The sequence below is a fragment of the Osmia lignaria genome, chromosome 13 (assembly GCF_051020975.1).
Source record: "Osmia lignaria lignaria isolate PbOS001 chromosome 13, iyOsmLign1, whole genome shotgun sequence".
Taxonomy (NCBI): domain Eukaryota; kingdom Metazoa; phylum Arthropoda; class Insecta; order Hymenoptera; family Megachilidae; genus Osmia; species Osmia lignaria.
Window position 1 is genome coordinate 5,689,918 of NC_135044.1, and position 13,839 is coordinate 5,703,756.

General features: G+C 37.8%; 1 protein-coding gene across 9 annotated transcripts in view; it reads left to right on the top strand.

Moving 5' to 3' along the window:
• brat (tripartite motif-containing protein brain tumor) overlaps positions 1 to 13,839 on the top strand; it is a 79,138-nt gene that overhangs the window by 50,549 nt on the left and 14,750 nt on the right. For all 9 annotated transcript variants that reach the window (XM_034320287.2, XM_034320281.2, XM_034320284.2 and 6 more), the window contains one exon: positions 1 to 13,839. This exon is cut by the window's right edge and continues 14,750 nt beyond it. In XM_034320287.2, the coding sequence (XP_034176178.1) occupies positions 20 to 2,413 (2,394 nt within the window). In that variant the 5' untranslated portion in view covers positions 1 to 19 and the 3' untranslated portion in view covers positions 2,414 to 13,839.

The window sequence follows — 13,839 nt, forward strand, 5'->3', positions numbered from 1 at the left end:
GGATGCCGGTTGACTGAAGATGGCCTCGCCGACACTCTCGCTGGAATCGCGCGCGAATTCCATCGGATCCCTGGCCTCGCTGTCCCCGGTTACAGTGAGCGGCAGTTCTCCGCCTGCGAGCGACTCGGCGATCTGCGACGTCGACAGCTGCGATCTTTGCCTCGATTCACAGAAACCTGGAGAGGCGCCCTGCCCACGGTGCCGATTAGGAAGCGCCGGCGGCGTACGCTGCACCGGCTGCAAATCCACCGAATCCGACGCTGTAGCACGTTGTTTCGATTGCGCGAACTTTCTCTGTCCTAACTGCGTAATGGCACATCAATTCATGCACTGTTTCGAGGGCCATCGGGTCCTCAATTTGGGGGATTCGAAGCTGGAGACGGTCACCAGTTCAACCAGCAACAACGAGATCCCGAAGAACAACTTGGTGGTTAACGGTGGCGGCAACAACGGCGAGAAAGTCCTTTTCTGTTCTCGTCACAAACAAGAACTACTGAAATACTTTTGTCGCACTTGTACCGTACTAGTCTGCAAGGAGTGCACCATTACCGATCATCCAGGCCCGTTGCACGATTGCGCGCACATATCCGAGGTAGGCAACCAGCAGCTCGAAGCGATGGCAAGAGTGGTCCAAGAGTGCAGAGCCAAAGCGGCGGATGTTAGAGCCGCAGTGAAGGCGGCCGATCACGGGGCCGCACGGCTGCAAGTGCAATATCACAAAGCGCAGAACGAAATCAACGACACGTTCCAGTTTTACAGATCGATGCTCGAAGAGCGCAAGCAAGAATTGTTGAAAGAGCTCGAATCGGTATTTTCTACTAAACAAATATCATTGGGCGTGCTGACGCAAAAGGCAAACGACATGGCCGATAAGATGCTTCAGACATGTGAATGCGTTGAGCGACTGACCAAATACACAACTGTCACCGAAGTACTAATGGTTAAAAAGCTTCTCGACTCAAAGCTTCAGTTACTGTTGAATTACACACCGGATATCGCCAATCAAACCGTCGACCTTGAGTTTGTCAGTAATTATCAAGCTATTCAAGTAGGCGTGCGAAACACGTTCGGCTATGTCCGAAGCAACAACGAGAACAACGCCGGACCGATCGGGAAACAGCCGCCCATTGCTCGACCAACGGCACTCACGAGTAATGGCAATGGCGGAAACAATGTTAACAATGGACCAACTAACGCCGGCTCTTTGGGCGGTCTTCTTTTAGACCGACCCTACAGCAACGGCTTGATATCATCTAACTCGACCTGCACCTCCACTTCGCCTTCGTCGTTTGACACCAACAGCAGTGTCATCACGAAACGTTTTAGTTCGGCCAACAGCCTTGGCCCGTTTTCGACGACGATTAGCGATCTTAATTTGAACGGCATGAACGCGAATCCTTACGAAAAATGGAGCAACGGAGGTAGCGACGCTTATCCGGTCGTTACCACGAACGATCACTTTCCGATGCCAGCATCCGTCGCCGTTGCAGCAAACGCCGCGTCCGGCGATTCCGTTCTCGATCTGACCTCGAAACTAATGTCCGCCGCCGCGATATTTCCACCTAAATCACAGATCAAACGGCAAAAAATGATCTATCATTGTAAATTCGGGGAGTTTGGTGTCATGGAGGGTCAATTTACCGAACCATCGGGAGTCGCTGTGAATGCACAGAACGACATCATCGTTGCGGACACGAACAATCATCGCATTCAGATCTTTGATAAAGAAGGCAGGTTTAAGTTCCAGTTCGGAGAGTGTGGCAAACGAGACGGCCAGCTGCTCTATCCGAACCGAGTAGCTGTGGTGAAAACGTCAGGTGACATAATCGTTACCGAACGTTCGCCGACTCATCAGATACAAATCTACAACCAGTACGGTCAATTTGTGCGTAAATTTGGAGCGAACATTCTGCAGCATCCACGGGGTGTGACGGTCGACTCGAAGGGGCGCATCGTCGTCGTCGAGTGCAAAGTGATGCGCGTGATCATCTTCGACCAAGCCGGCAACGTGCTTCAGAAATTCGGATGCTCGAAGCATCTCGAGTTCCCGAACGGTGTGGTCGTGAACGACAAACAGGAGATATTCATCAGCGACAATCGTGCCCACTGCGTGAAAGTGTTCAACTACGAAGGCGCCTATCTTCGGCAGATCGGCGGGGAAGGGATCACGAACTACCCGATCGGGGTAGGGATTAACGCAGTTGGCGAGATACTGATAGCAGACAATCACAACAACTTCAATCTGACGATCTTCACGCAAGACGGTCAACTGGTATCGGCTCTTGAGAGCAAAGTCAAGCACGCCCAGTGCTTCGACGTAGCTTTGATGGACGATGGATCGGTCGTGTTGGCCAGCAAGGATTACCGACTTTACATTTATCGTTACGTACAAGTACCGCCGATCGGCATGTAGAGCATCGACAAACCGCGACGCCGACGATGATCGTCGATCGTCGTTCGCATCGGTGTCGTTGTTGTCAGAGTTACAACGGCCACCAGACCAGGATCTCATCGATCATTTTTAATATTACACTTGCCTCTCTTCTTCTTTGCCCACCTACCATCACCGCTCGTGCTCACTTTGCCTATCTACCTTCGCCCGCTCGACCCACCTTACTCCCGTTTAACGAGACGCCGATTACGAGGACCGATCTGTAAGCGCACACGAGCGAAACCAAGTGTTAATCGAGTTATCGAGACTCCATACGACAGGTTTTACACGGATACGCCCGCGTCTGTAGAAAATGCGCGGCAAGGAGGTAAAACAGGTTGCTACCTTAACGATTGGAAGCCCTGCGAGAAGGGTCTGGCAACCGGTGATCCGGACTTATCGGTTAATTTCGCGCACTTGGCTTTGTCGCGAGTCCTCGACAGGAGGATGCATGCGTTGAACGATTTCCTGGAACAACGGAGAAACAAAAATGAGGGAAAAAAGGAGAGAAAAGGAAAGTACCCGATGGTGAATTAACGCTCGCGTGACTCGTACGCATGCGTACGTGCAAGCGCGTGCGCACGATAAGTTTATAGAGAAAAAGGATAAAAAAGTACCAGGCGATTTCGGGAACGCCAATTTTGTTGCGTGCGTTGGACGTACGGTCGCACGCGCCAATACTGAAAGCCACACGAGACGCGTAAGCGCGTACACGCGGAAAAACTTACTTGTTAATGTTGTTATATCTGAAAATACTGTTGTTGTTGTTTAGTTGTAGAGCTCGCCGCCGCTAGTCACTCCACCCTATCCTCCTTACCTCTCTCGTGCCTCCGTCCCCGTCCCTCGACAATCCTTTCCTAATCCGACCATTTTTCCACCCAGTTTTTTCTTTTTTACTTTCGTGCAAAACCTTCCTTTTTTCCTTTTCGATCGAAAGCAAACCGCGAGGGGCGTATATACACATATATTTTTCTTCTCATACGTCTCGGATGTATCACGTTCCTACACGTATTTTCCTGAAGTCGTGCAAACGAATGTATACCCGTCCGCTTCTGACACGGTTCTTCTGACTGTCGATTCTTTCGATTTGGCTTGGGACTTAAACTCGGCTTACTTATCGCTCGAACAAGAACAGCCTTCGTTCGTTTAACTCTGATCCAAAGCGAAAGAATTTTACCAATTTGACGTCGCTGGATCGCAGAGAATCGAGGCGCGCGAGAGCTTGTTTCGTCGCTCTCTCTCTGTCTCTTCCTCTCACGTACGAGTATATGAGTTCGAACAAACAAAAATAAAGATAGCACGAAGTAAGTACTCGATCGAACGACGGTGGTCATTTTTCAGGAACAGTATCTATCGGCGTCGTCCGTTTCACGACGTTTGTTTCAGATTCTCGAAGGATATTTCCAGTTAACGGACATCGGTGGTCCTTTCTCCTGAATCCTTTTCCTTTCTCCTCACACGTCGTTTTATTATTATTATTATTATTATTATTTCTTTTTTAAGTGGTTAAGCGAATATACATATACGTACGTGTTTTTTTCTTCTTAAGAATCAATGGAGATCCTTCTTGACGAAGCGTTTAGAAACTATGACAGTGACACAACAGTCCAGCATCGTTTTGTCCGTTTACTTTGACCTCTTCTTAGTTTCCTTTCATTTCATTTTCTTTTGTTTTGTCTTTGACAGATGCTTAAGTTTGTTTCTATCTTCGTACGCGCGTGATTTTTTAATACGCCTGTTGTTTGTTCCGTTTCCTTGACGATCGGTGACACAGAGACTTATAGTCCTCGTCACGAGAGAATGTTATATTTATTAATTATAAGAGGATCTTTACCACTTTGTGGTGCCCTTTGACCACTCCGTTGATCATATATAGGGTAGGAAAAGATATATGAATAACGAAAAGAAAGCCTATCAAATGAACGGATTATTGAATACGCATGCTTGGTTTCCCGAACATCGTTAGAACGCATGCGCGAGTCAGAGCCAATCAGAGCTAGCATATGCGCGTTTGAGCCAATCAGCGCCAATCTGCGCGGAACGAACGAAAACTCGTCCTTCGAGTAATACATTCTCTCGTAGTGAGGATTATATATGCCGTGAAGACTGATGAGAAACACAAACACGTTGATTTTTTATTCAAATATGAATTTTTCTTATAGGAGTTGACTTTCTTTTCTTTTGCTCATCTTCTTCGACCGATCTTCGGGGTAACTTTACAAAAATGTTTGATCGATGAATAAAAGAAAAGGATCAACCTCGCTCATCGATCAAACATTTTGTTTCTATTATTCCTTTGATCCGATCTTTAATCGTAGTGGTGTTAACGTAGCGAGTAGTCGTAGTGAGTTACAGTAACGACGTAAGGAATTTTAGTTTTCCTGTGCCTGCTCTCTTCATTCTTTTTTTTTTTTTTAATTTGCATATCTGCTGTAATTTTGAGTACCATCTTGCCCCGTCAAAATTACATCAACACTACCACCACCACCATCTCCGCCTTCATCCAAATTGTCACTATTATTATTTACTTTGCTATTTTACATATCCAAAATTGTGTATAATTTCTTTAGTACCATTGAGTAAAAACAATTTGTGTTAGGATCTTTTTGAATTTGATTGTATATTATTAATATATATTTTGTTGGATGAGTCGACGATGAAAGGAGCCACGATAGCTCCATGCATGTTTGCTATTAAATTTTTTTAATAGTAAAATTTATTATTATATTATATTATTATTTTTTATTATTATCATCGTCATTATCATCATTACCATCAACGACATTATTATTATTGTATGTATGTGTGTATGTATGTAGGTATTATTATGATTTTTATATATTCATTTATTAAGTGCCTCGTCACCAGGGGTCACAAAAGCGTTACAATGTTTTTTAAAGCATATCTCTGATAAAACCAGAACTATTCTGAAGAAAGTGTTGTTTGGTATATAACAAGGCTAGCTGGCGTTCGTTCGTGTTAACAAACTAAATTCGCGAATTATACGAGGATGTTTCAGGATAGTAGAAAGTTTTCTAGCAAGTCGAAATTTAACCCTTGAACGACGGCTCACCGAGTTACTGACAATCCAAGGACGAATCTACAACCCTTGCTTGGAGGAGAGGACAAAATATTTGAAATTTATTTATAACTTATTTAGTAACATTATATGATAGTAGAAATTTGGAATTTTAGGAAGCGTGGAAATTCTAAATTATATTTGCAATGTATTCACAAAAGTGTGAGAAATTGTTAAAAGCAAATTTAAAAATTATTCATGGGTCACGATTGACCCGGCTCCGTCGTTCGAAGGTTAACTAACGTACCTTTGGACTACCCGGAAGTTCTGGAAAGTCTTCCAGCCAGTCCACAATTTCCGGGTGACAGAAGTAATATTTGATATCAAATTCATTGGATTGTTGAATCGACAGTTGCTGTTACAGTTTACGAACCGTTGTTATATTTTTTCCTCTTTTCGACGCCTTTTATTTTTTATCCCGTTTAACGATAATAGATGTTTTATTTGTTGAAATGGCGAGTCGCTCATAAACTGAATCGGCAACTATCTTTTCCGATAAAACGAATTGAACAGGATTAAAAAAGAAAAAAATATTTTGTACAAATACTTCGAGAAGATAAATCAACGATTAGGAAAGATTTCTGACGAGGTTTCATTCGTGGAATTTAGATCGTTCGCATTAGATATTAATAAATTAAATTAGGGTAGGTGATTAATAAACGAAAGATCGAGCCTCAGTCTGATAATTGACTGATTCTATTACATACTCTTTACAAGTAAACATTCTAATTGAAAAAGAAAAATGGACTAATGCTATATGGAGTGGCAAGGAAATAGATATCCAAACTTTGGTAGTGTATTAGAACCTCCTGAGAATGGGAAAAGCTCTATATAAACGTGCATTTAATCCAAGGGTAATGAAACTGTCTATCTTCTCAAAAAAGTGTGATCTTCAAAGTAGTTTCATTGAAAAAAGAATTTAGAATCCTTTGTGACTTTCATTCCATCTAAACGACCAGTTTTCATTCTTAGAAGAAAACTACACTACCAAAATTTACTCACCCCTTTTCTTGTCATTCTATGTACTTCCGTGCTGTGAAATAAGTTTTAAGCTAATTTTTTTTACACTCTACCCACTCTCACAAGGCAAACATGAAAATCGTAGAAAGATCCTCGATAATTCATCGTTAATTAAAAATATTTAATCGAGGTTCCCAAATATCATTTGTCATAATCTTTCGCTTATTCATTCGAAACTACGAGACAATGATACCGGTTTCTTTCGTTGTTTCTTCTTGAGAAAAAAAATATGGAATCGTTCGGTTAAACGATGCCAATTTGATTCTTCAGAAAGCAACGAAGATATCAGTTCATTAACATCAAGGAGATTACAATTAAGATCCTGTAATCTTGTAGTAATTATGTAGTAATATGCAGTATTGTAGCTAGATTTCGAAAGAACGTCAGAAAGAATGATCGAGGAAAGGGATCATCCACTGGAAACTCATTTTTGGAAACAATTTCACTGCCAACTATGATACTTAATTTTTTCGTCGGTCCTAGTAAATTTTTCTGTATCTAGAGAATGATCGAAAATTTCGAACCCTCTCCTCCGAATAATGTACATAATCGCATCACGACGTATCTGTCCATTAGTATTTAAAAATCGCGTATTGCTGTGTTGATTCAGTTATTAATATTATTATTCGTATTATTATTAGTATTTTATTTTTATTAACTTCACTATTATTATTATTACTTACTATTACTATTATTAAGGATTAATTACTGTATTATTAATATTATTTACGTTCAGTATAATTTTATATCGTTAGGACAAGTGAAGAAGAAAAAGCTGAAGAGAAATGATGATGATGCTACCTTGCCAGCTAGCCAATCAATTACATTGTTGACAGAAAATTTGGAAGCATTTTGTCAAAATTTAATATTAACCATACACTGAGGCTCGAAAATCATTTCAATATTAGTTGAATAGAAATAAATCAAATGCTTTAATGAAAAACATATTTAATAGAGAAATTATAAAGAAGGTAGTTGCTAGAATGCCAAAATTAGTAGAAGCTTTAATTATTATTAACAATTTTGGTAATGTTTTGAATAAATTATTGCATATGAGTAATTGTACAAAATATATACGAAAAAGACTGTTTTCTTTTAAATATTTTCAATTCTTTTAGCCTTTATGAAATTTTAACAACTGTTACATGATTTTTGAGCTGAAGTGTATTATTTTTGGTAAAATTTCAACTATCTTTTCAATTTCTTGCTGTAATGTACAAATCCATAGACTCAAATTTTCGTTGCTTTATCAAAAAATAATATGGAGGTGCTTCCAAAATTTCTGTCCATATTGTACATCGCTACCATCTTTTTTTTTATTTTCTTTGCCACTCGCAGTGTTTATTTTTTTTTCTCAAGAGACGCGCAAAGAAAATGAACAAACGGTACCACTTTGATATGCATTATTTCCAAAGTAAGGAACGAGGTGTACATGTGTGTGTCTGAGTGTTTCTTTATTTTTTTCTTGATATGCGCGCGCTCGAAACACAAAATGAAACGAACATGCGACTATCTCTCTCCTCTATTATTTTTTTTATACTGGTTTGTTATGTTATTATTTTTAGACGATACAACCCAATTGTTCTTAATTTAAATGTAAATCGTATTTTTGTTTGTTTTTTTAGTTATTTTTTGTTGTAAAATGCTTTTTAATAATATTTTCAGTTCACACTATATTACATCGTTTGGTTTTCGTCTTGTTTTATTTATTTCTTTTCTTCTGTTTCTTTCTTTATTTTGCTTTCTTCTCTCGTCCGTCATTCGTCCTCTTTCATAAGCCTTAAAGTTCCTATCCTGAATGTTTGTTACCATAGTTAAATTTGGAAATATTTTTTTTTTTACAGAGAAAAGAGTGAATAATTATGCAGCTCTGAATTTCAAATAGAATTTTGAAAATTCGTTGTTTCATAAATTTAATTACAGGGTTCAAATTAATATACATAATTAATTAAAAGAAAACCTTTGGATGTGAGAGTACTTTTAAAGCATCGAATTAGAATTTTTCGCACGATCTAGAAATTTAATTAGTGCTATGTTTTGTTTTATCATAGTTTGTTAATTAATGCACTGTCTGTCATGACGAAAATTGCAATGTTTAGAAAATATTTGAAGGAATAGTGTACAATTTTGCAAAAGAACAGAAAATTAAATTTCAATGCATGTGTCTCATTATCAGTGATTCAAAAGCTAAAATTTAGTTTTAATTCTATCTTTCATTCTCTTGGCAGTCAATGTATTAATAACAGCCTTCCGACTTATTGTTTGTAACACACCTTCCTTGTAAATTGGATTGCCATTGTTCAAATGTTACATTCTTGTTTTGACTTTTTCAGTGTAGAATAGTACTACAAAACCTCGAATGTTGCAACTGAAAATACATGTTACGGGTATGCAAAAGTTTCCATTGTATTCAGAATACAAGTGTTTTATTCTGTAATTTAAACTTTCTACTCGATTCCTTTGTTTTATTCATGAAAGAATTACAGATTTTTTTGAAAACATAAGAAATTGAAAACTGTACCAACGAACTCCTACCCCTTCCGGGCTCTATGTAAGCTTCAACATAAACATAGTATAGTGAGTTGAAATGAGTTAATAATGTGGAAACTTCTTCATACCTATAATTTTGTGTAAAAGCATCACGAGTTACTTAAATAGCGAGAAAGGGAACGGAAAGAATTCGTTTTGATGCTTATTACGATAGTTGAGACCCTTTGGAATTTCAAATGGACACGTCGCTGAGCTCTCACAGTCAGCCTTATTTCACGCTTGGTTACCATTGGTTGGATCTCCCAGGAAAAGGAATGCACGTCGTGAACGGAGAACAACGACGATCCAGAAACGCGAAATGAGACACTAGAATGCTTCCAAAAAGAATCATTTGTTCCCTTTCAATTTTTCATTTTTTTTCTTAATTGACAGACTGATTCATTTAACTAGTATCAACGCGTTAACCCTTTCAGGGATGTAACATAAGCATATACAATCACCTTCCATTATTATTTCTCCAAGACATTCAATCTCATTCCTGCCCAGTCAAGTTTACCCGTATAATTTATAAAATGCAAAAGGTAGAAAAAAATGTTTCGAATAAAAGTTTGCACAAATTTTTATTCCAAATATTTCTTCACTTATTAGGAGTTATGTATTCGCAATAAGGTAGATAAATGTTCACTGGAATTTGAGGGTAGTTTTTATAAAAATGTACTCCTCAAGACTTACAAAAATTGTTCATCGCTGAAAGGGTTAAATACTGCATTGGAAAAGTAACTTTTCCAGTTTTATTTGTTCAATTGAAACTATAGTCGAATCGAAAAAAGAAAAGCAATTTGCCCGAAATTTCACGACGCTCGGTGTCAATTGCCGGGGAATTAATGATAACGAAAAAAAAAAAGAAAAAGAAAAAAGACGAGTTTTTAGAAACCTATAGCGGATTATAGATGTTGCATAATATATTTTTGTACATTCGCAATGTGCGTTATTTATGGCGGTGTCATTGAGTGTCGTCGAAGATCGGGCAACGTACCGAACCGGAAACGGAGGGAAGAGAAAGAGGAACGCGACGAAGTGTGACACAAAAGAACATTTTTCTCTGCGATAACGAAACAAGGAACTTGCCATACGAACGAGATACCATCCGATAAAAAACCATCTTTCAATTTTCCAAGAAAGAAATTAATTTTGGTTTTTTGAATGATATTAGCGGCGCGCGGCGACTCTGTATGTAATCAAGAAGAAAAAAAAAAATGAAAACAATGAAAGCAAAAAGTTAATACTATCCCCGGGCCCAAGTAATGTTACTTTATGAAGAAAAAAAAAAACGAACAACAGAGAGACGATTAAAGTGAGATGATGTGGAAGAGACATTGTCGAATGAAAGAAACGCGTGTCTGTCTGGTGCATGTGTCAATAATTAAACGAATGAATGAGTGAAAGAACGACTGTGCATAAATAAAAGAAAAAAAAACGGAAGAAAAAGGAAGGGAATATCAGAAAGTCAGATTGTGTGATTGCAAGACGCTATTTTTAACTTGGAAACGAACAAAAAAAAAAAATAATCATTCCAGATATTGTTGCATGCCTAGTTATCGTATTATATAGTCGATGAACGACATTTTAAACACTGGTGAAATATTACACGATTGTAACGAACTAATGATTAAAAAATAATAAAGAAAGAACCGACGAAGCCCTTCGTGTTACAAGTACGGTTTCAACGGTGCCAATCGGTTGTTTCTTAGGACGTTAAGTGGTATACACGTATTAATTACTATTGTACACGTATATCATTGTGATTGTCATTATTATTATTATTGCTCTCGCAATTAAAATTAATACGATGATACATGAATACACATACACACAGACACGTACACAGGATGTGTATTGATTAAAAATAACCGAGGTAGAGATTGAGGAAGTTTCGAAATGATCAGTCCTGCTCTTTGATTCTGTGAATCTTTCTAATTGAATGATCACGATAGTCATCTTTGTTAATATTGATCCTTACTATGTAAACGTGGGTCATACGTGTTTGACGAAAAAATTCTAATTAAAATTTGTAATAGCATTGGCGTAATTAGAGTGGGTGTAATCAAAGAAGACCCAATCCCATCTTTCTTATCAGACATCATTAGAATATGTAATAAACCAGTCAGTTTTTCAAATAAAATTTTAAATTAATAGAAATGGATGTCTGCATATCTATACGATATGCAATGTAGGTGCTTAATTTCAAAATATAAAAATTTATCATTTTTTTAATGTGTCAGAACCAAAGTTTATATAATAAACATAATATCTTTGGGATTAATTTAGACAAAATTGACCCCCGTTTACAGACGGATTTCCGAGGAAATCATGAAACTGATCATCTATTCTAACAATAAGACAAGTTGCGTACAATTCCAAACGATCGATGGGATATTTTTTATTATGTCGAACTACCGAGCTAAAAACGGTATCACGTTGATGCAGGATATATTTCTTGTGTATTTTGCACGTTTTAGTAAGTACATTTTACGTTCTGAACGATCGTGAAATCGTTGCAAAATACATTTCGTTGAAAATATTGCATTCTTGTACATAGAAATATCAGATGACGTTCGTTGATTGGTAAATAGAATAAGATTCGCGGATAAATAGGATGTTTCAAAAGACATACCGAGTTGAAATTTAAACTTTTACATCTTGCTAGATATTCATAATTGTGTTTATGCAATGAAAATTATATAAATTTTACTTTGAGTTTTAACTCATTCAGAGCGAACGCAAACCCTTGAGATCATAACGAAATTTTAATCTCTAAAAATTTCACTCTGTATCTAAAACATTTCATCTGCAATTTACAGATTCAAACTAAAATGTGTAATTTAAATTTCGACTCGATAAGGATCAGAGAAAACGTACAGCGATCTGTTTTTTCTCGATAAATCTGCCTATCTGCCTGTCTGTGTCTGTCTGTTTGTCCGTTTCTCAGACAGTGTGACAAGAGTATAAATCTTTCTTTTTTTCTTTTATATATATTCTTTCCCGTTGAAAATCAAGCAGCGAACGATACGATTGCTATTTTCTTGGAACAAAACACGTTGGGATCCTGACGTCCAGGGAACTTATGATGGCTCCTGGTTTCGATTAAGATTAAACTATTCGCTGAGAGCACGCGGCGTTATTTTTCTCAAGCTCGAGTTGAGAAAATTTGTCTGCTTTTCGGCGGACGGAAGTGAAAGAGAAAGGCGACGACTCTCGTTTTTAGTGGTACGTTCGTCTTTTAACTCGGTCCTTTCTCGTAAACAGGATGCGTGTAACAGAGATGAAAGGGTTGTAAGAAGGGTCGAATAGGGTTTTATCGTAAGATCCGTTGATTTGTATAGCCACGTAGCACGGTGTGTGTCGTAAGTTAAGGTAATATTTCGTAGTTATAATGTCCGTTTTTAATACGTAGCTTACGAAAGTGGGGATGAAAGAGTGTTAATAAGGGTTTTGGCTCTCGTTTCTGAGCAAATGTACGAAACGCGTTATACACACGTTATTAATTACGGTAGTCATAATCAGTCTCCAGTATTCCATGATGTTTATATGATATCGTAATCGTTAATCGCATCACCCCTCTCCCCCTAACCCCCCGCCCCGCGTGACGATTTTTTATTTTTATCAAAAAGAGTAAAAAAAAAAAACGGAGAAGGCTAGTTGTAGGTGTATCGAAGTTTATAATTGAAAGTAAGGTAGACACGACATTAAGGAGGGGCTTTCGGCCGATTTTTTATGACGTCGCTCTATCGTCTTGTTATTTATTATGCCATAAGTCGTGAATAAGGGAAAAGGTAAAAAAACATTGTACGCTGTATCTGATATACGATTTCAAACATCTAGTCATGGCCTCTTTATGATTTAAATATTGATTCGCGTTGAACGCTGTGGTTGAACGTCTTAAGTCATCGAATAATAGGACGTTTCCATGCGGAATGAATAGTTTATCGACGGGGAGCAATTCTGTTAAAAGTTGATGCACCGTTTTTTAAACATTTCGCGCATCGTTGTGACGTCATCGTTCTCACTGATATAATTATTATTTATTTATTTATTTATTTATTTATTAAGGTATGTGCTAAAGTTCTACACGCTTTCGTCTTAGTACTTAATCCGGTTACCCATTGATATTTTATTTTGAAAACGTATGTAGTACAAGAGTGAGGATCTCGCAATATTTTTACAGAAATATGAAAAATTGTTGAACGAATTATAGAAATGGGTAGCCGGGTAATCACGTAAGGATAACATATCTTTTTTTGTGTGTGATAATGTTTGTTTTGACGTCATTGGTCATTGTTTCGTTTGTTTTTTCGGCTTTCTTTGACGAGACGCACGTGGTGTGTCAAGGGACCTGGCTGTCGACGCACCACGTGCGTCACTGAGTAATGTGTATTTATTTCATAAATGAGGATACTATTTAAATAAATTTTAGTTTATTGGTATACTATATTAACAGTATTAACAGAGAGGAAACCAAATTAATGGAATAAATAACATGACATTGTTAACATTGTTTTACATAATTACCATTAGTATCTATAACATATTGCCATCTTCCATTTTCTAGTCAAAAAATTCTTTTTAAGGCAAAAAGCACAGAATGTCTAATTTTAGCCATATTGCTTGCCATATTATTCATTTACTTGGTGCTCTTTTATTTTATTTACTTCTCAAAACATTTAAGACATCGCATTGTCATCTGTTATTGCACTTATTATTGATAATTTTTATTTGGAATTTCCATAATGAAAAAACGGGTAGAACTTATGCACACACC